A 23846-nucleotide genomic window follows, 5' to 3' on the forward strand; every position below is an offset into this window, starting at 1 on the left:
CTGATAAGGAAAATATACAGACAATGAAAATATACAGACAATGAAAATATGCAGATATTGAAAATATACAGATAAAGCAACTATACTGATAAGGAAAATATACAGACAATGAAACTATACAGAAAATGGAATATACAGACAATGAAAATATACAGACAATGAAAATATACAGAAATTGAAAATATACAGATAATGAAACTATACTGATAAGGAAAATATACAAATAGTGAAAATACGCAGATAATGAAAATATACAGATAATGAAAATATACAGATAATGAAAACATACGGATAATGAAAATATACAAAAAATGAAATATACAGACAATGAAAATATACAGATAAGGAAAATATACAGACAATGGAATAGACAGACAATGAAAATATACAGATAAGGAAAATCTACAGATAATGGAATACACAGATAATGAAAATATACAAAGAAACACTATTATTCAATTCTAGACAAAAATTCCATAGTTACTATAGCAACTTTATATCACAGCTATTAGGAATACATATTTTAAATCCTGTTTTTATCAGTTGTAAACCAAAAACTACATGATATTAGGGTAACATAATAAATAGGTAGAACATGTATCCACATCAAATCAGTTAATTGATTTTGTTAATTTATGTTAGTTGTCTACCAATTATTGTTTCCTCTGTTATTTGGCATATTACAATGAGATGTTGACGAACAACAGCTGGTATTGAAAACGAGTACACAATTTGGTAATCATCAGGGGAATTTAATCTAAAACAAAAATCAAAGTATAACCAGTTATTATTCCATTTTCGAAATTTTGAAAACATTAATTCCTTTCAAAATATGTTTTTTTTATTGATAATGAATGGGATAATATAATGTAATCAGTGCTGAACCTTTTGGAACACCTTAGTACATCACCGGGTAATAAATGGAGTGATAAAATGAATCAATGCTGACCCTTCCGGAACACCTTATGACACCACTGGTTAATGAATTGGATGATATAATGTAAATAATGATGATCCTTTCGGAACACCTTAATACACCACTAGATAATAAATTGGATAGTAAAATGTAATCAATGCTGAACCTTCCGGAACACCGCAGGACACCACTGGATGGTGAATAAAATGATAAAATGTAACCAATGCTGACCCTTTCGGAACACCATTGCACATCACTAGATAATGCACGGGATGATATAATGTGATGCATGCTGACCCTTCCGGAACACCTAAGTACACCACTGGATCATGAATGGGATTATATAATGTAATCAATGCTGACCCTTTCGGAACACCTTAGAACACCGCTAGATAATGCACGGAATGATATAATGTTATCAATGCTGACCCTTTTCGGAACACCTTAGTACCTTATTGGATAACGAACTGGATGAAATAATGTAATCAATGCTGACTCTTCCGGAACATCTTCGTTTATCATCGGATAATGGATGTGATGATATAATGTTACCAATGCTGACCCTTTCGGAACACCTTAGTACACTAATATATAACGAATGTGATGATATAATGTTACCAATGCTGACCCTTTCGGAACACCTTAGTACACTAATATATAACGAATGTGATGATATAATGTTATCAATGCTGACCCTTTCGGAACACCTTAGTACAACACTAGATAATGAATTGGATGATATAATGTCATCAATGCTGACCCTTTCGGAACAACTTAGTACATCACTAGATATTGAATGGGATGATACCATGTTATCAATGATGACCCTTTCGGAACACCTTAGTACACCACTAGTTACTGAATTGGATGACATAATGTTATCAATACTAGGATTCGTTAACACAGGCGTTCACCATCGGGTTCTTGTTATAAGATATGTAATGAATCTTTAGTTTTTTGTGTAGAGATCTTTAGACTGGTGTCTCTTCTTCGTTAAGATTGTGACTGTCATTAATTAAAAACATAAGGATATGTGGCATGATTGCCTTCGAGACAATTATCAAACCATGTTCAAATGAAGTGGAAGTAAGCAATTATAGGAGACCATACGTCCTTCAACAATGAGACAAACTGATATCGTAAAGCCGGCTATAAAAGGCTCCAACATAAAAAAAGATAAAACAATTCAATTAAGAAAACGTACGGCCTAATTTGTTACAAAACAATTTACGAAAAACAAACATGACAGACATGAACCTTAATAAACCACTGGATAATAAATGGGGTGGTATAATGTAATCAATGCTGACCCTTCCGGAACACCATAGGGCACCACTGGATGGTGAATGAAATGATATAAGGTAATCAATGCTGACCCTTTCGGAACACCATTGCACACCACTAGATAATGCACGGGATGATATAATGTTATGCATGCTGACCCTTCTAGAACACCTAAGTACACCACTGGATCATGAATGGGATTATATAATGTAATCAATGCTGACTCTTCCGGAACATCTTCGTTTATCACCGGATAATGGATGGGATGATATAATGTCATCAATGCTGACCCTTTCGGAACACCTTAGTACACTACTAGATAACGAATGGGATGATATAATGTTATCAATGCTGACCCTTTCGGAACACCTTAGTACACCACTAGATAATGAATGGAATGATATAATGTTATCAATGCTGACCCTTTCGGAACACCTGAGTGTAACACTAGATAATAAATTGGATGATATAATGTCATCAAGGCTGACCCTTTCGGAACACCTTAGTACACCACTAGATAATGAATGGGATGATAAAATGTCATCAATGATGACCCTTTCGGAACACCTTAGTACAACACTAGATAATGAATGGGATGATAAAATGTCATCAATGCTGACCCTTTCGGAACAACTTAGTACAACACTAGATAATGAATTGGATGATATAATGTTATCAATGCTGACCCTTTCGGAACACCTTAGTACACTACTAGATAATGAATGGGATGATATAATGTTATCAATGCTGACCCTTTCGGAACACCTTAGTACACTACTAGATAATGAATGGGATGATAACATGTCATCAATGATGACCCTTTCGGAACACCTGAGTGTAACACTAGATAATAAATTGGATGATATAATGTCATCAATGCTGACCCTTTCGGAACACAGGCATTCACCATTGGGTTCCTGTTATAAGATATGTAATGAATCTTTAGTTGTTTGTGTAGAGATTTATAGACTGGTGTCTCTTCGTCGTTTTGATTATGACTGTCATTAATTTAAAAATAAAGAGATGTGGCATGATTGCAAGCAAAACAATTATCAAACCAGGTTAAAATGAAGTGGATGTAAGCAATTATAGGCGACCATACGGCCTTCAACAATGAGGCAAACCCATATCGTATAGCCGGCTTTAAAAGACCCCGACATGAAAAATATGAAACAATTCAATTGATAAAACAAAACAATTTACGAAAAACAAACATGACAGACATGAACCAACGACAACCACTGAACTACAGGCTCCTGACTTGGAAGCGGAACATACAGAATATGGCAGGGTAAAACATGTTTGTGAGCGCTCAAACCATTCCCTAAACTGTGGTGTAACAGCACAACATAAGAACAACCTATACAAGTCAGTTGAAAAATGTTAAACTCATAAGATCGATACAAAGCAGAAACATATCAACCAAATACACAGACAGGACATGGTATTGTATTTATCCATCCCTCATCCCTAGCAACGAAAAAGACACTAAGTACAGATCTGAGAGTACTCGCATTTTCTGACAGCCTTACAGCTAGTTCAAAGCCATCAACAACCAATAAAAAAATCATAATGCATCTAAGACTAAAATATCAATCAGTACACACCCAAAATTAAATGAATTTAGCGTAAAGATGTCATTAACAGTCAGAGAAAAACATGACCTTGTGTAATGCCAAAATATAGGTATCGACAGATTGTTGTACCTAAAAAGTACATATTTGTATACATAAATATTTAGTATTATTATAATGTACTGATAACAAAATCAATAGCACCATATTCGACATTATCAATAACTGCATTACAACTCAGAAGATATCGTTGATTCCAGTCTATCTTATGTACTTTGCGTGTATTCCGATGCACATACATCAGGATTTTAATTTTCACGTTTGGATAGTTTTACATTTGTTATTTAGGGATTTTTATAACTTGCTATGCAGTATAGGTTTTGCTCACTGTTGGAGGCCGTGCAAAGGCATAACTAGTTGCTAGTCAATTAGTCTGTGGTGGAGCATTATCTCATTGGCAATCATACCACATTATCTTTTTCTAAACTTTTACAAAATCATTCTTTTAAACTGACGATTAGCATAATCTTTACCAAAAAGGATATAACGATAATTGTATCTAATGCACTTATTCATTTAAGATTGCAAATCATTTCAAACTTCGACTATTTGTAACAGCTACGTGAAAATAAAAAGTTACGTTTAGTTTTCAAGCAAAAAAATCATATACGTTTGACCTACTCTCTTCCAGTTCATTTGAAGCAATTCTGAATGGTTGCTATATCACTGCTAGCAACTGTTGTGTTTTCTATTTTATCTGCCAGTGCTGTATAAACAGAGTCTTCTCGTAGAGCTATGAGGAATTCTATAAATCCATGTTCACTTCCATGCAAAAGTATGTCCATTAATTTCCTGTTTTTTTGTACCTGTGCAGGACAAGCATTTACTATTTGGCTATCAGCTATGGTCATCACATCACGTGATATCAGATGATCGATTATTTTCTCATGCTGTATGCTGTCAATGATCTTTGAATAGTTCTTCTGTAGACGAACTTTATACACCGGAACAGTCCAATCTGACAATCCTACAAATATTTTACAGCTTGAAACATCACCTCATATACAGTTATAAAAATGACACAAAGTAGAAGAATCTAATTAAGATTAATAACAGTAATATTTTGGAGTATTTTAAGATTCGTTTCAATATCAATACAGCGTTTTACTACACTGGTGAAAGAGTAGGTCAAATACTGCATTTACTATTATGGATGTAGAGTAGTTCTTTAAATGAACATATGTTTTTAATAAATCTGTTAAAATCCTGGTCTAATAGAGTCGTGGTTAGTATTTCCATTTAAATATGAAACAATAGTATTCTCTGTATAATGACTTTTGCGACTTGATAAGAGATTTGACAGACACAATCCCATTCTAAACCTTTGGTTTAGGCGACCTAATAAGAATAAGGACAGACACAATAAGAGACCAGACCTTTGGTTTGGGAGGCTTGATATTAAAATGAAATGGGAAAAACACACTTATAAAAATAAGGAGACGTGGTATGATTGTCAACGAGACAACTATCCAACACTGTTCAAATGAAGTGGATAGAAGCAACTATAGGAAACCGTACGGCCTTCAGCAATGAGAAAAACATTTACCATAAAGTGGGCTATACAAGGCTGAAAAATATGAAACAATTCAATTGAGAAAACTAACTGCATAATGTATAACAAAACATTTTACGAAAAGAAACATGACAGAAATGAACAAAACGACATCCACTGAAAAACAGGCTCCAGACTAGGGACAGGCGTATAAAGAATGTGGCGGGGTTAAACATGTGTGTTCAACCCTCCCCTAACCGGAGACAGTGGTGTTACAGCACAGCATAAGATCAAACTATAACAATCGTTTGAAAATGGCATAACTCATCAGATCGACACAAAGCAGAAAAAAACAACATCTAACAAAAACACTGACCGGACGTGGGAGGGTATTTATCCATCCCACATAACAAACAACAAAAAAAACACCAAGTACATATTTTAGAACTCGCAGTTACTAACAGCTAGTTCAAAACCAATTACAACTAATTGAAAAAAGTCATGTATCTAAGACTGAATTATCAATCAGTACACATCCAACATCCCATTTAGTGTAAAGACGTCTTTAACAGTCAGAGAAAAATATGATTACGTGCAATGCCACATTAAAGGTATCGACATATTGTAGTACCATTAAAGGGCATATGTGTATAACAATACTATTTAGTATGTGTTTACATAACTGATAAGACAATCAATAGTTATACCAATAAAACAATATTCAAAGATCTAATTACAGTGTTGAATTGGTAACCTTTTAGAAGAAGTTTATAAGTCTTTTTGTGTTCGTTTTTTGTTCCTTTACCTCAACAATCTCTAAACTTAACCAATGTGAGTTACTATTCATAAAACACAACTTCGGTTTCTTATAAAAACAAAGTATGTAAAAGTGAACAGTCATACAGAAAAACGGAGACCAAGTAATTGCAATAGGTAACATGAACAAAGTGTAGTTTAAACATGTAAACAACCTAACTAAAGCCATTTATGTGTAACATGAAGACCAGCAGTGTTTTAATCTTGTATGTATCTTCCTCATTTAAGAAATTAGTAAAACGGAAAGGAGTCATAACACCTTTGCCTGGGGCAGAACTCACTCCTTACCAAGAACGGCCAAGCAAAACAAAATCGACGAAACTTTATACTCCTCTAAATTTAGTAGTTTTCAAATATTAATGTGACGGATTTTCTGTCACATTTTATCATTCATTAATTTAACTCACTCAATTATGTCATACACAACATAACACATATACAAATGTAAACACTATCCTGTTGGTAACTGTACTGTGCAACTGTGTCTTTTTTTTTTAAATAGCCACATTGGGAAAGGGGGGATGGCCGATTTCGAGTAAAACTTTTAAAATCTCACCAGATTTACTTCTTTAACCAAGTCGGGATATTTTTATCATTAATTTTTCCTTTTTGTTTTTGTTTTTAATTTCATTTCAGTAGAGCAGTGTTTGTGGTCCGATAAGTTCGAAAGTATTCCCAGTTGTTTACAGCCACCAACATTTCAATACAATGCGGGGACATTTAAACTTATTTGACTTCATTATTCCAGCGAATATATTTTGACTCATATCGCGCATGCGTTAGACTTCTGACATCAATAATATACTTTTCGAAATCAATGCTACTTAAGAGTGAAAATACTCAATATCTTTATCATACATACAACCAACAAAAACGGTAGGGTCAGTCTTTCTTGAGATGATACATGTCCTAATAAGCATGAGTTACTTGACTGTCACTCTGGTATCTTTCGTCCCTCTTTTAATGTAAATACCTTGCATAAAGGTATGTGCTAAAGACTTACAAATGTACGATGTGTACATTTTAAATATGTCCTGTCTTGTGGAAATATGAGAGTATTCATATATAAGATATTGTTATTTTCATATTATATGGATAAGAGCAAGACTACTTGAAAGAACTAAATATACAATGTAACATATAAAACAAATTGCTTTAATAAATTAAACACAACAAAAATATAAATAAAACAGGACAATACATTCTCTGTACCTGAGTTTGCATATATTCTTAACGTTTATACATATAAATACATCCCTGCTGGATATAGTGTTTATCCATCCCTAACGTGTCAACGTATTTATACATCCAAGCTGCATATAGAGTTCATCTATCCTTAAGGTTTCAAAATTTATACATCCTAGCTGGAATAGAGTGTTCAAATATCTCAAGCGTTCCTACATAGTTATACATCCAGCTGGATATAGTGTTCATATATCCTAACGTTTTACGTGTTTATACATATCAGCTAGATACAGTGTTCATATATCCTAACGTTTCTACGTGTTTATACATCCCAGCATGATATAGTGTTCATATATCCCTAACAATTCTACGTATAAATGATACCTAGTGGATATAGTATTCATATATCACTTACGAATCTACGTGTTTAAACATCCCAGCTGGATATAATATTCATATATTCCGAGCGTTGCTACGTATTTATACATTCCAGCTTGATATAGTGTTCATATATCCCTAATGATGCCACGTATTTATACATCCAAGCTATATACAGTGTTCATATATGCCTACCAATTCCACGTATTTATACATCCAAGCTGGATTTATACTGTTAGTGTTCATATATCCCAAGCGTTCCTACGTATTCACACATCCCAGCTAGATATAGTATTCATATATCACTAACGATTCTACGTATTTATACATCCCAGCTGGATAAAGTGTTTATAGATCCTAAACGTTTCTACGTGTTTATATATCCCAGCTGGATATAGTGTTTATTTATCCTAACGTTTTTACGTGTTTAAAAATCCAAGCTGGATATAGTGTGCATATATCCCTTACGTATCTACGTGTATATACTTCCCAGCTGGATATAATGTTCATAAATCGCTGACGTTTCTACGTATGTATACATCCCAGCTGGATAGTGTGTTCATATATACCTAAAAAGTCTACCTATTTATACATACCAGCTGGATATAATGTTCATATATCCCTTACGAATCAAAGTATTTATACATTCCAGCTGGATATAGTGCTCATATATCCCAAACGTTTCTACGTATTTATACACCCCAGCTGGATACAGGGGTCATATATACCTAGCGTGTCTACGTATTTATACATCCCAGCTTGATAAAGTGTTCATATATTCCAAACGTTTCTACGTATGTATATATCCCAGCTGGATATAGTGTTCATATATCCCTAACGAGTCTACGTATTTATACATCCCAGCTGGGTATAGTGTTCATATATCCCTAACTAGTCGACGTATTCATACATCCTAGCTTGATATAGTGTTCAAATATCCATAACAAGTCTACGTATTTATACATCCTAGCTGGTTATAGTGTTCATATATCCCTAATCTAGGTATTTACACATCCCAGCTGGATATAGTGTTCAGATATCCCTAACTAATGTACGTATTTATACATCTCCGCTGGTTATGATGTTGATATTTCCCTTACGTGTTTAAGTATTTAAATATCCAGGCTGGATATAGTGTTCATATATCCCAAACGTTTCTACGTATTTATACATCCCAGCTGGATAAAGTGTTCATATAACCCTAACGTTCCAAAGAACACCAAAAGGCAGGTCATATATGTACCTTTATTTTCAGCATGCTCTAATGCTGTAATTGAGCTTTCTTCCTGTGAATCACATTTCAGTTCATTCGCTAGATCTGTGTATCCACTTGTTCGTAGTGCATCAACAAAAACAGTATACGTAGGTTCTCCCCTTTCAATGACTTCACAAAGCAATGCTTTATTCTGATCATCTTGCCCAGCATGCTGCTCAATGCGACGCCTGTCATCAGATGATATCACCAAATGTGTCATCATATAATCTAAAATCTGACTGATTTGAATGTCCAGTATAATTTTATCTGAAATAAAATGATAACAATAAAATCTTATTAGATTGTAATTACTATTTTCATAGTGATCATTCGTTTTTGTTTAATGGGGAAGCGGGGGGGGGGGGGAGGATTTTTACAATACTTTCGTTTTTTTTCTCTACATATCAATCACACCATTAAATGACCAATCATTTGAGTTTTATTATGTTAATTGTTTATTTTTTTCAATATCCGTTTTGCTGATGTACATGGCGACAGTAATATTTTCGTTAACAACAATACATTTACTTATGTCTGTTTTACAGAGAGTTTAGTATAAATAAACATTGTATTTTTTTTTACAGATTTAAGTATGATTTTATATGCCCAAAATAATTGAAACTAATCTAAACATTATTAACACTGATAGCTGATCCATGAATGATGAAGAAAGAATGTTATTTAATTCAAACATCAGCTTATTTGTCAAAATACTTTAGAGTTATTACAATACATTAATATAAATGAGATTTTATATATAATTGCACACACCTCTAACTTGTTCATCTATTCTTATTTTCATTTGTTCCCCCAATTCTTCATCATAAGTTAAGTATGACAAAACACTAGACAATTCAAGGCGATGAAGAGCCTTCTCTAAAACTTCAAATGTAGCTTCTGGAAGTTTAATCCATCGGTTGAGAACTTCCTCTGTTTGACCATGAAGATTTGTAACATGGGATCTTTCAATCTTTTGCATATCAACAATAGATAGCCCAAGTTCTATTCCAAGCTGGAATGTTTGATTACCAACATGATCAGGTAGTTGCTGTATGTTTGAACTTGACGGTCTAAGAATCAACTTGTCTCTTGGTTGGTCTGAAATACATTTGACAAGTTTCATAAAAATGACAGACCTTCACGTCATGACTAAAATTAGACAATACCTTTATGTTATCGTAATATTTTTTGTTGAACTGTCATGTCAGCATACTATGTCTAGACTTCATGTAATCTTATTATTTTTGAATGACTTTCATGAAATGATAAATATTTATGAGACCTTCATGCAATCTTGGTTTATTTTGGATGATCTTCATGCTATGGTTTATATGTGTGAGACCTTCATGTTGAAGTATTTTTGACAGACGTTTACCTAATCATAAGGGTTTTTTCAAGTTTTGTAGGTAATCATTATGTTTTATTGCTATTCATGTCAGCATTATACTTGTGTATGATATTTATGTTGCCATAATGTTTTTGTTAGACTTTCTTGTGATCTTATCTTTCATGTAATAAAAATAATGTTATCAGACATATTTGTCATTGTTTGTTTTTGTTATGTCATTAACATATTTGTTTGACCTTAATAGTAATTTACTTCTTTCTACAGACCGTCATGACATTATATTCTAAGTCGAAAATCCGTCTCAACATAAATTTTTTACAGACCTAGAAAACAATCATAATATTTTTCACAGACTTACTTGTCTATATAATGATTTGTAAAACCGTCATCTTATCATCATATGTTTGACACACCTCCACTTAATTATAGTATATCATAGAAGTGGTCGCAACATACTATATAGCATTTCAGGAGTAGTGATCAATACAAAATACATGCCCGCTCCCAAAAGATGAGATATAATGAAAGAATGAACAGTACAAACTACAAACCAACGCAGTTTTGAACGTTTCCATTACTTGAAACTATTGATTTTATTAAAGACTTGAAGTTATTACTCACCCAACTCTTTTTCAACTTCTCTTGAAATCTGAAATGACAATTGTGCAATACATGTTAAAACCACCTGTTGACAACACTTTGAAAATATCAAGCGTATCACAGAAATATGAGAATGCATTAGCTCATAATGTTGTTATTGTTTTTTGTCCAAACCAATCTTTAATACATTTGTATCGAAGCCTGTTATCATACACACAGACGTTATAAGAAGTCGTAGTTAACAGGGCTTATCGTATCGTATTGTTGTAATCGACGTCTAAACGATAACCGAGAGATGTGTTTTTTTCCAGATCAAGAATGTTTCATCTCATCTGATATAAAAAAAAAAAATTTCGGTTGACGTATTTCCCTTATATCTAACACAATTAGTATATGGTATTACATAGATAGCTACCAGGCTGTATATTTATCTATTTATGTCACTTTAACCTATACAATATGATTATGGCTTATTAAGTATATGGTATAACAAAGAAAGCTTTCATGTTGTTTTTTGTCGGTCTTTATCACTTTAACCTATAAAATATAATTATGGCTTATTAAGTATATGGTATAACAAAGAAAGCTTTCATGTTGTTTTTTTGTCGGTCTGTATAACTTTAACCTATACAATATGATTATGGCTTATTCAGTATATGGTATCACAAAGAAAGCTTCCATGCTATATATTTGTCGATTCATGTTACTTTAATCTACACAATATGATTGTGAATTATTCAATTTAATTGAATCATACTCTATATCAGATAAAGGCAACTTCAATCAAAAAAGCATGTTTTTATACTTTCTTGACACAATACAGAATGAAGTATCAAATGATACACGGGGACAATAGCAATACATACTAAACAAGAAACAATAAAGAATCAAACAGCATGTCTTTAGACTATCTAGAAAGAATTAAGAATCAAACAGCATGTCTTTACACCATCTTGAAACAATAAAGAATCAAACAACATCTCTTTAGACTATCTTGAAACAATAAAGAATCAAACAACATCTCTTTAGACTATCTTGAAACAATAAAGAATCAGACAACATCTCTTTAGACTATCTTGAAATAATAAAGAATCAAACAACATGTATTTACACTATCTTGAAACAATTAAGAATCAGACACGTTTCCTTAGACTATCTTGAAACAATACAGAATCAAACAACATCTCTTTAGACTATTTTTGAAACAATAAAGAATCAAACAGCATCTCTTTACACAATTGAAGTTAATAAAGAATCAAACAGCATCTCTTTAGACTATCTTGAAATAATAAAGAATCAAACAACATCTCTTAACACTATCTTGAAATAATAAAGAATCAAACAGCATCTCTTTAGACTATCTTGAAATAATAAAGAATCAAACAGCATCTCTTTAGACTATCTTGAAATAATAAAGAATCAAACAACATCTCTTTAGACTATCTTCAAACAATAAAGAATCAAACAACATTTCTTTAGACTATCTTGAATCAATAAAGAATCAAAAAACATGTCTGTACACTATCTTGAAATAATAAAGAATCAAACAGCATGTCTTTACACTTTCATGAAACAATAAAGAATCAAACAGCATCTCTTTACACTATCTTGAAACAATAAAGAATCAAACAACATCTCTTTAGACTATCTTGAAATAATAAAGAATCAAACAACATCTCTTTAGACTATGAATCAAACAACATCTATTTAGACTATCTTGAAACAATTAAGAATAAAAAAAACATGTCTATAGACTATCTTGAAACAATAAAGAATCAAACAGCATCTCTTTACACTATCTTGAAACAATAAAGAATCAAACAACATGTCTTTAGACTATCTTGAAACAATAAAGAATCAGACAGCATCTCTTTACACTATCTTGAAACAATAAAGAATAAAAAAACATGTCTTTAGACTATCTTGAAACAATAAAGAATCAGACAGCATCTCTTTAGACTATCTTGAAATAATAAAGAATAAAAAAAAACATGTCTTTAGACTATCTTGAAACAATGAAGAATCAAACAACATCTATTTAGACTATCTTGAAATTATAAAGAATCAAACAACATCTCTTTAGACTATTTTGAAATAACAAAGAATGAAATAGAAAATGATACACGTCATACTTCGTTGTCAAAGCCAAACATATCATAATATATGTAAACTGTACAATTTAAAGATAGCAATAAACCGAACATTGATTTATGCGCCGGCATCAAACAATCCATATATAATGACACCACTATCTTATTTCAAAAGGTGAACACTGCAACAGTTGCAGTTAATACTCGAACTATGAGCATCTTGCAGAAACACCAATGTGTATGAGAATAGAATTGTAGTAAACAAAAGTCGAGTTTCAATATATGGATACACAATTTCAAATTATTTTCAAACGTTTGATGGAAATATAGAAAAAAAACATGATTAATCACATCATGGTGTAATGCAAATAAAAAAATGTGTACCTGACATAGTTTGTGAATGTCAATATTTTCCTCTTTCAAACTATTTTGTAGCTGCTTGAATGAAGCATATTTGGAACTCTTCTTCCAATCATATAGAGCACTAAGTTTTACATCAAACCCTCCTCGCTTGTTTGATTCGTTGATAATTTCCCATTGTAGGGCTGGTCCTTTTTCTTTTAAGTACATATATATTTTCCTTGTGTCTTCGTTTGTTAGTTTAGCTGCTAGTCGTCCAAGGTGTTTGTCTTCAGGCTGACGGTCTAACCATACATTGTCTAAGCCTGTAAATATTGCAACTCAAGTAAACAAGTACTAACATTACAAGTAATTTCTCATTTGATCGCCGGAATCCCAGGATAACTTTAATATTGAATTCTACCTTCTAATTACACTTAAACTGTATTCCGTTATCCATGAAATAGTACTGTTTTGACTATTTGTATGCCAAGTCACATTATTTTTATTTTCCGTCTATATTATTGTCACCTTTTTCTTGACACTATTTCTTACGATGTGCCGGAGCTGTTATCTATATCTTATTGATGTATACTATTTCCTTCATTTTATTGTTCAATGGTAAATAATAAAAAAGAGTCAAAATTGCTTACCTGACATTATTGCATCAGATTGAACTAAATGCAATACAAATATATTTGTGTTGAATGGAATTTTATGGGTCAAAATCTTATCTTGTTGATTATTGTTTATGAACTAAGACACCGTATATCAAGTATAGTCTAGGTTTCATACGTGTTTCCATATCCCTAGACTGTCCGTACAACCGAGCAGATTAATCAACAACAAAACTCACTAAAGGGCATAACTCCAATAGGGAACTTCATTGTGCTTTATGCCTCACCAACTTATTTTCAGATCTTATTGGCTGATCGGTATTGCTATTGACTATTTCACTATATCTTTTACATATAATTTCGGCAAAAAACTCAAAAACGAGTCATTCCGGGTCATAATTCCGTGTTTCAGTCAACTAAAGTTCTCAGCCTTGACGTAATGTAGATCCTATTGGCTGATGGTAATTGGTACGGACAGTTTAATTCTATTTACTCTCGATATTGTCGGCAAAATAAAAAAAAAACAAAAAAAAAACGCAAAAACTTGTATAGAGGACTTGTTAAGGGCAAACACTCCTTAAGGGAGTGACAGATGTTTTCAATCCTGCTTACTTATTTGTAGATTGTAATGGTTGATAGGTATTGCTTTTGCCAGTTTTTTCTGCTAAAATAAACAATTGGCATCAGTATAAAACCTTGAAGAGATTGTCATTTAATGTCGTTATTTCTAAAAGGGAGTTAACGTAAATTCATACTTTAGTATGAATTTAAATCTACTATAAAACAAAGAATCACATTGGTGAATATAACATTAAGAAACAAGAAACAAGTGCCTATAGATGTATTCAGAAAGGGAGTTGACTGATGCGTTCCCCATTTATGACTTGGATATCTTGTCTAGCTTATTATTTTTGCCAGTAAGGTTCTTTTTCAGTAGTAATGTTATGCAAATATTTGTATAAACTCATTTTTCAATGTCAACAATCGTATAACTTCATTGCACATTTTGTCTAGTCTCATTGGTGTATACCAGGTTGTAAATCTCTTATATTGACAGGAGTCGAGGTGTTGCAAAATATAACTTCATAATTCTTACCAGAACAATCATCAGGGCATCTGTCGTCCTCTGTATGTAACTGTAAGATAAGAGTTATAAAACTATTAGTTACCGAGATGATGTCTTCACATTTATCTGATGGAGGTACAGATATTATTTTTTAGTATGGTGGAACATAAAATATGAAAAATAAAACCAATAGGCGGCAGGTATCAAAGGGACCATGTCAAAAAACAACGAAAAACAGCTGACAGCCAATTAAAGGTGTACGAGACAAAACATAGAAAACCGGACAAAGAGCAGCTCGAACACCAACACAATTAATCGATTGCCTCTGGTGCTCGAGAAGGGTTAGCAGATCCTGCTCCCGATGTAACACCTGCCCTGTTATTATTATAAACAAGAGTTCATACGCTGAAATGTCTCGCCTTCATTACTACCATTGAATTTATGATGATAGCCCCAAATATTAAGTTAAATTTCAAGAAGCATATTAACAAAGAAAATGAGGTTAATGTCAGATAAACCATGCCTGAAATAAATGTACACCTGACAATCATTCCACTAATTGAATATAGTTGACCTACTGCTTATAGTATACAATAAACAGACCAAACCATGCGAACAGTTTATGAAATAATTTCCTAAAAGATGAATTATAACATTACAAGTATGTTTCGTTATAATACGTAATTTTGATTGACTAATAACAATCTCGCGTCATTCTATAATTAACCTTCATTGTAACATTCATGATGACACGAGCTTCCACAATAAAAGAGAAACTTTATTGACTTCGTGTTTGCATGATCCTAGTAAAAAGATGTAATTATACATATACGTATTGAATGCTTGTTTTAGTAATTGTATAGGGTTGTAAAAGTGTTGACCGTGCACACATACTTAGAAAGCGCTTGCACAAAATGTACTTCAGTTCACGCTTTTACACCCCAATGAATTTACAAAAAGAAGAATTCAATTCTTAATTGAATTTACTGTATAAGCTTATGCATATTACTGCATAACTATGTTCAGATACTCAAACAACAAAACTGTCATAAATTATGAAGAAAGATTTACCTTGTCTGCAAACCATCTGGACACAATATTAGTTTTGTGTTTTGTATTGTGATCCGGGCATTTCCATTCCTCCTTATATGACAATGTGTGGTCAAAAAAGCAAAGGTCTGTACCACAAACAATACCAATTTGAATGGAAAATGGTAAATCTCTAGTACAAGCAGAATCCTCTGAAACTGAGAAATAGAAATTAGAAATGTTTGTAATAGCATGTGTAAGGCATTCCTGAGCTGTAGATGCAATTGTTGGTACAATGGAGATTTTGTTTTCTTGGTGTGAAAGAGAAACTATAAATCTGTTTCCCCGAATGTCAAATCTCATATCGTGTTCCTCGTCAATTGTAACATCAGCACTGTCTGTAAAGAGCATCGAACGACTGGTTTTAGCACTGACCCTCAACTTCCACATTGATATGAAGGTGGCAATGAACCTGTACAAAATAGCAGGTGGTACAACTTTCTCCTTAAACCTATAAGCCAGATATATGCTTCTGTTATGGTCTATCTGTTGGCTCTCTTCTCTTTTGGTACTTATCATGCATGGCACCAAAAACAAGTCTGATCCAGCTTCATCGTCTTTTTGTCTGCAAATAATATCCAAATGAAGTAACATGTCTACGATGTAATCGTTATGTGCCCAGACCTCACGAAAACAGTCTTGCTTCCATATTTCATATAAGTCCTGTTTCAACAGTTTTCCGCTATCTTTGAGAGCTTTTAACATTTCTTTGAGGTGCTCTGGCCAAAACTGGTCATCAGTGACAATAGAACGTAGTACATCCACCAAAAACACAGGATCTATTATAACGTTATCTCTCAGGCCTGCTTCATCAAAGTAGATAAGTTTTCCCAGAGCATGGTTAACCTTTAGAAATGATTTAAGCTGAGCAGGGGTTAAAGCCATGTTGTCGTTTTGCTTGTTGATTTCATTCAGTTCATCCATTGTAAGTATTTTCTTGTTTTCCTCTACTTTTCCTGCTAGTTGAAGTTCCAGGGGTACAAACTTGGCTGGCATCAGTTCTCCACAGCGAGGATGGTCCAATGCAACGTCTACCAACTGCTTCTTTAATGTGACTATTTCTTCGTCATCCTTGTTTCTTGCATTCACAAATATAAGTGGTTTATATTGAAGATGTTTTTTTCCTCCATGGTTTTGAAAGAGTGCTTCGATTGAGTTTTCCAATGAACATCTCTGTTCTTCTACATCACCCTGTAATATACAAAAATCATAATGTAACATATACAGCCCTGATTTTTTTCAGAGCCTAGTGTCTTCTGTATCACCCTTTTAACTTTAATAAATAGTGGTGTCCATGAACTTATCCCGACAAAACTTACTTAAACTTTGCTGTGATTTTTAAAGACATGACATTTTTTATAAAAGTATATGCGAAAAGGATACGCTTGATATTAGGTCGAGCTATCTAAGTACAGTATAGTATAAACGAACCGTTTGTGAGCTTATTATTAATATTTGATTCAAATAACGAGAGTAACCAAAAAGCGATACCAAATTATCACGAGAGGTTAAATAAAGGCAACATTAGTATACCGCTGTTCAATAGCCATAAATAGATTTAGCAAAAAGAAATCCGGCTCACAAACCAAACCATAGGGAAGCACATTAACTATAAGAGGAAAACAACGGAATAACCGAAAAAAACTGAGCTGCTATAAAAAATAAACGCAATTATACATAGAACCGGACTAATTGATTACAGCTGTAATATCTCTGACTTGGTACAGGACATATTGAGACAAATATGGTGGTTTGAACATGGTTTTATGGCTAGCTAAACCTCCTGCCTATATAGCAATGTTAAAAAACCCGGTAAAATTACGTGACAGTAATACAGTACAAATAAATGAAATAACACTCAGGACAAAGAAATACGTAAATAAATAATGTAACAGTACATTACACATGTTACAACATGTAAACCACAAAATAACAACGGCCATCTTCCACACACAGTACACAAAAATAGAATTATAAACTATGCGTCACACGAATGTATCAACGCCACAAAAAAATGACGTCACATGTAAATTTCTAAAAATAAAATATACAATTGGGATTAAGTTTGTAATGGTGTTATTTTATGATTTTCTTTTCTAACAATTGCCAAGAATATTAAAACAGAATGAAGTAAATAATTGTGTAATTATTTGTATTATTTAACCATGTCGGTTTTTCTTCTAAATGAAAACAGTGTAAAACAAATAACTCCTGTGCATATAGTGGCATTAAATTTAAAATTATCAAAAAATGAATAGCTGATTAATTATCTTATTTTTTACACACAGATAGAAAATCTAAATATAATTCAAATCACAACCGATAAGACATAAAACAATATCGAACCAGACTTACAAAAGACACATCATAACTAAATACATGAATTTTGGATGTACAGATACCGAGACACGTCTAATAGCAATGCGAATTCACTCTCGGCAACCCAGTAATATAGGTCACGTTTGGTACTTAGCAGACTAGATGACGTAGATGGTAAACCACAATATAAGACGTTGTAAAAAGGTCATTAGTTAGTCTAGACACAGACACATCGTATACACCAACCAATTCGTGATTGTGTCCATAAAATTTTTGGAGTGTCATTTTTAATCTTTCTTCCTCATTAATCTGTTGGAGCCATTTCTTTTGTGGTTAATACTTTTTTTCGTGTTGAATAGAAAATTCAGCGACTTTTTTCATCCAGTTTCTGCAATAAACTATAATACTACCATTGTTTTTTCCCGTATTAGTCTTTGTTAAATTTGCACGTTTAAAAAAAAAAATGTGCAGAATTTATCTTTGTTTCAAATAAAGTAATACTTGGCATGAGTTTTATTCTGTTCAGTACTACAGTGTAAAATTCACATAACATTTCATTGCATATAAGATAATGACCATCACTGGTAGTTAAGCAACCATATTTTCACCCTTTTTTTCTGTGTACAAGGTTTAGTAACCATGTAACCTCGAGTTTCCAAAATAACCTATAGAAATACCAAACAAAAAAGAATGATGTTTTGAACCCAGATATATTTTTATCACTCAGAAATATGTTACTGCAATGCAATGAAGGACTAATTTCATACAACTGTCAAATTCAAGTAAATACTTTTTTCGAACCTTTTTCGTACGCAACCGGATGTGACGTATTATGATTTGGTGGGTATTGCACCATAACAATGAGGAATTATGTCGTTCTGTTCTAGCGCCACTATTAACATCAGACATTTTGTAAAACGTGTACTCTTCAATGAGTAAGAAAACTTTACAATACACAAACACATTACGGCTAGAAGTGTACATGTTTTTGGACATGCCAAACATATATAACAGGCCACAGCCATAAGAAAAACAGATAAAATAATGATATACAAAGTCATGTTATCACAGTGTATCATGTCTTCAGAAGCCCGTATTTAAAACGTAGATCAAAGCATGATATATATAAAGCTCTTATATTTCAAAGTCTCGTGTCTTGGTTAACCCCCTATTCTAAACATAGACCAAAACATTAGATATACAGCTCTGCTATTTCAAAGTCTCATGTCTTCTTTAACCCTCTATTCTACACATAGATCAAAACATTATACATAACGTTCTGATATTTTAGAGTCTCAGGTCTTCGTTATACCGTACTTTAAACACAGATTAAAACTTAATATTTTAAGCTCTGCTATTTAAAAGTCTCAGGTCTTTGTTAACCCCCTTTTCTAAGCATAAATTTATCCATGATATATAGCATTAAGCTGTGTTATTTCATAGTATCGTGTCTTTGTTATCACTCTACTGTAAATTCAGAAATAAATGCGATTGTTTTATTATTGCGAACATGCGACAGGGTTATAATGGCAATGATTTAAACTCGCATTCTGAGTTATTTTTTTTTCATGAATAAAACAGGATTTGTGTCAATATTGCATATTTTAAAATTGCATTTTAGTCTAAAATAATAAAATCGCAATGATAAATCCACGCAATAATTTCTAAATTTTACGGTATTCTAAACATAGATCAAAACATTAAACATAGAGCTCTGTTATTTTTAGATTCTAAGGTCTTCGTTAACACACTATTATAAACATAGATTAAACAATTTTAAATACAGCCCTATTATTTCAGTCGTGTCAATGAGTTAAGCTGGTAAGGAGGAAGGACATTGTAGAGATATTACAGCTCAGTTGTTTCAGTCGTATCATTAAATAATCAGTATTGATGTTCAGGAGGAAGGACATTGTAGAGGTATTACAGCTCTGTTGTTTCAGTCGTATCATTAAATAATCATTATTGATGTTCAGAAGGAAGGACATTGTAGAGGTATTCCATCTCTGTTTCTTCAGTCGTATCATTAAATAATCAGTATTGATGTTAAGGAAGAAGGACATTGTAGAGGTATTACAGCTCTGTTATTTCAGTCGTATCATTAAATAATCAGTATTGATTTTCAGGAGGAAGGACATTGTAGAGGTATTACAGCTCTGTTATTTCAGTCGTATCATTAAATAATCAGTGTTGATGTTAAGGAGGAAGGACGTTGAAGTGGTATTACAACTCTGTTATTTCAGTCGTATCATTAAATAATCAGTATTGATGTTAAGGAGGAAGGACATTGTAGAGGTAATACAGCTCTGTTGTTTCAGTCGTATCATTAAATAATCAGTATTGATGTTAAGTTGGAAGGACATTGTAGAGGTATTACTGTTCACCAAGAGGTTTAATGTTCTGTATAATCCTCTTCTAAATATAGCTGTATACAATATAACAAGATTAATTAACCCCCCCCCCCCCCCCCCCCCCCCCCCCAAAAAAAAAAAAAAAACAATTAACGAGACGCGGTTTACTATTTGAAACAGCAGATGACAGTGAATATAGATTAAAAAGATTACAATTTAAAATCATTATAGTACGTACTTTGACAAGATCTTTGTGGGTTGCCACACACAAAATTTTCGGGTACTCTTCATTTTCAGCAAACGTTTTGCAATATGTGAGAACGGAATTGACCCAATGGATAAGATATACTACAAAAAACATACATACATTTATATATATTGAAAGTACGAATTTATATCCATGTATAACAAAATAATAGGTATAGAAATACTATAACTTCTAAAATCTTATCATTTAAATTAAAGATACCTTGTAAATTATAATCAGCCTTGTTAAGTTTGAAAAAAAAAAGTCTGTATGGCTGTTTTCAAAATATGGATCCCTGTCAAATTACACTTCTGTTTTGCCTCCTACGTTTGTGTAGTAGCCTATACAAATATATTTAAAGAACTGAAAGGACACTTTATTCCTTTTAAACAATAGGAGTTGCCTCATGCAATTTGTCTAGTCAAAATACAGGACACACCATTTGAATCCATTGACCAAACTCACAGTTTAAATGTGATTTATTGTCATTAATGTGTGAATTCATTGTACACACGTAGCTAAGCTGGTTTTTAATGACTTGCTTTGTGTACAATAAATATGCTTGGTACAGGAAAAATAAATAAACTGGTTTTTCTAGACAAAGTCATAAAGCATTTGTTCAATGGTCACACGCATGACAATGCATTAACCACTTATAACAGATGATTTAAAAACTCATTTTGAGGTAATGCTTTATTTTCAACAGCTCCATAAGGTCATACGATCCAGTTTTGATCCCACTCAGCTGTGACTTTTTGACGAAATGGGGTCGAAATGTAAGAGATCCTTCTTTTGTTAAGTGAAGTTGAAAAACACTAATAGAGAGTTTTGGTTTTGCAATCAACTATTCATTATTTCAATCGACTATAACAATGAAATAATCATAATAACCAAAATACTGAACTCCAAAGTAAATCCAATCAATCAGCTATCACATTCCTCTACAGGTATTATGAGTAGAAAATAGTGGGTTAAGTTGTAGTTAAAGTTGATGTGTTTCCCTCATTTTAGTTTGTAACCCGGATTTGTTTTCTCTCAATCGATTTATGACTTTTGAACACCGGTAGAAAATAGTGGGTTTACTCTGTGTGTATATGTAGCTAACAATGTATGACAGAATGGTGGGTATAATACCGTTATATTGACCAAACTGTTTGAGTCAAACAGACTTCATTGGTTAATGTGGCAATACTACGGTTCTAGCAGATAGATATGAATACATCATAGATATGCATCTTAAAATATGCTATCTATATATAAATGGACAATATATTCTTTGTATGTAAATGGGCAAAATCCTTTTTGTATGTGAAGGGACAATATTTTGTTTGTACATAAGACGGACAATATATTTCATTTATTGTACATAAGATGGACAATATATTTCATTTATAAATATTTATGTACCTGCTGTATTACGTTGGCTCTGACATCCGGGGAGTTCTGTATAATCTGGTATGTCTTCATGTATATCTTTGCTGCCATTAAAGATCAGCAGAAATGTACCTCTGCTTGTAACGAAAAGTTGGTGGGTCATGTGGTAGATTTTTTGACCACCAAAATCCCACAAATCAATAGGTACAATTACCATTTCGTAGTCCCCTTTATGGCATTGAGAACGGACAAGCTTGATAATGTCCTGTTCTGACATATCTATGGCAGTCAAGTTTTCGTCTCTCTTAGTGTCTTCCATCTTTGCACGTGTGTCATCTGGAGTTTCAATATTTGAGGGTGTTTTACCTATAAAGAAACATTTTACTTTTTGCAGGAAGGAATAACTTTAAAATCATGTAAAGTTCAACAAAGGTGGTTTTGTAAGTTTGTTCAGATACGCGTGTGTGTCACGTGATCACACGTATCACACGTCTGTCATTGAACTCTAAAAGCATAGTTGTACATTTTTTTATGATCTCAAATGAAACATGTGTGCAATTTGAATACTTTCAATGATAACAACACTTTACTTCCATGGCGCTTGTAATGATCATCTGCATTTTATTTTAGAAATTAGTACAATCCAACAGAAATGGAAACGGATATTATGATGGCCAAAACCTGATCTTCCTGTTTATTTTTGATAGACCGAGTTTTTGTTTATCTATTGTAGTTTCTAAATATAAAGTCAAACACTAAATTTGTGACAAATTCAATATTTAAGGGAGTTGAGTGAATACTTCAGGCAATCTGCCTAATTTGTAGATCTTACTTTGCTATTTATCTTTGATATATACAGTTGTTCTTTATTTTCAGTAGTTTATGTCAAAACAGTAAGAATTTAAAAAAAATCTTTGAAGTCTAAGAAATAAAGGCAACAGTAGTATACCGCTGTTCCAAATTCATAAATCGATAGAGAAAAAAACAAACCCGGGTTAAAAACTAAAACTGAGAGAAACACATCAAATATAAGAGGAGAACTATGACACAACAGAAACACAACATTAAAATGTAACACACACAGAAACGAACTATAATATAACAATGACCATTTTCCTGAAACACGATCAACGCTAAAAAATAGCAGGTGACTTAATTTTGCCATAATTCTCATTCGGCAGATAATTTCCCTATCTACAGGAGTTGTTTTTTTACAAAAGTACAAAAATGATAAAAACAAAACATTCCAGGCAATACCTCCTTTAAGGTCAACTGATGATTCTCGCCATGATGAATTATCTGTACATCTTAGTTTCCTACTGACAGTTTCTCTCTATGGTTTATTTGATTAGGGACTTTTTGTTTTGAATTTTTCAGGGAGTTCGGTATTTTTGAAAATTTTACTTTTATTTATCAAATTCTTTAAGAACAGGGAAACAGTACAGG

General features: G+C 32.6%; 1 protein-coding gene across 1 annotated transcript in view; it reads right to left on the reverse strand.

The window, feature by feature from the left end:
• Nucleotides 1–240: 240 nt before the first annotated feature.
• The window catches only part of LOC127731831 (uncharacterized), a 51383-nt gene continuing 27777 nt past the window's right edge, over nt 241–23846 (reverse strand). The window contains exons 10-19 of the mRNA XM_052240671.1: nt 22434–22766; nt 21018–21127; nt 16092–17300; nt 15051–15090; nt 13383–13663; nt 10930–10957; nt 9732–10058; nt 8949–9227; nt 4456–4801; nt 241–757 (exon numbers count right to left, since the gene is read on the reverse strand). Of these exons, the coding sequence (XP_052096631.1) occupies nt 4467–4801; nt 8949–9227; nt 9732–10058; nt 10930–10957; nt 13383–13663; nt 15051–15090; nt 16092–17300; nt 21018–21127; nt 22434–22766 (2942 nt within the window). The 3' untranslated portion in view covers nt 241–757; nt 4456–4466. The remainder of the gene's footprint in view (nt 758–4455; nt 4802–8948; nt 9228–9731; nt 10059–10929; nt 10958–13382; nt 13664–15050; nt 15091–16091; nt 17301–21017; nt 21128–22433; nt 22767–23846) is intronic.

Source organism: Mytilus californianus, unplaced genomic scaffold, assembly GCF_021869535.1.
Source record: "Mytilus californianus isolate M0D057914Y unplaced genomic scaffold, xbMytCali1.0.p SCAF_20, whole genome shotgun sequence".
Lineage (NCBI taxonomy): Eukaryota > Metazoa > Mollusca > Bivalvia > Mytilida > Mytilidae > Mytilus > Mytilus californianus.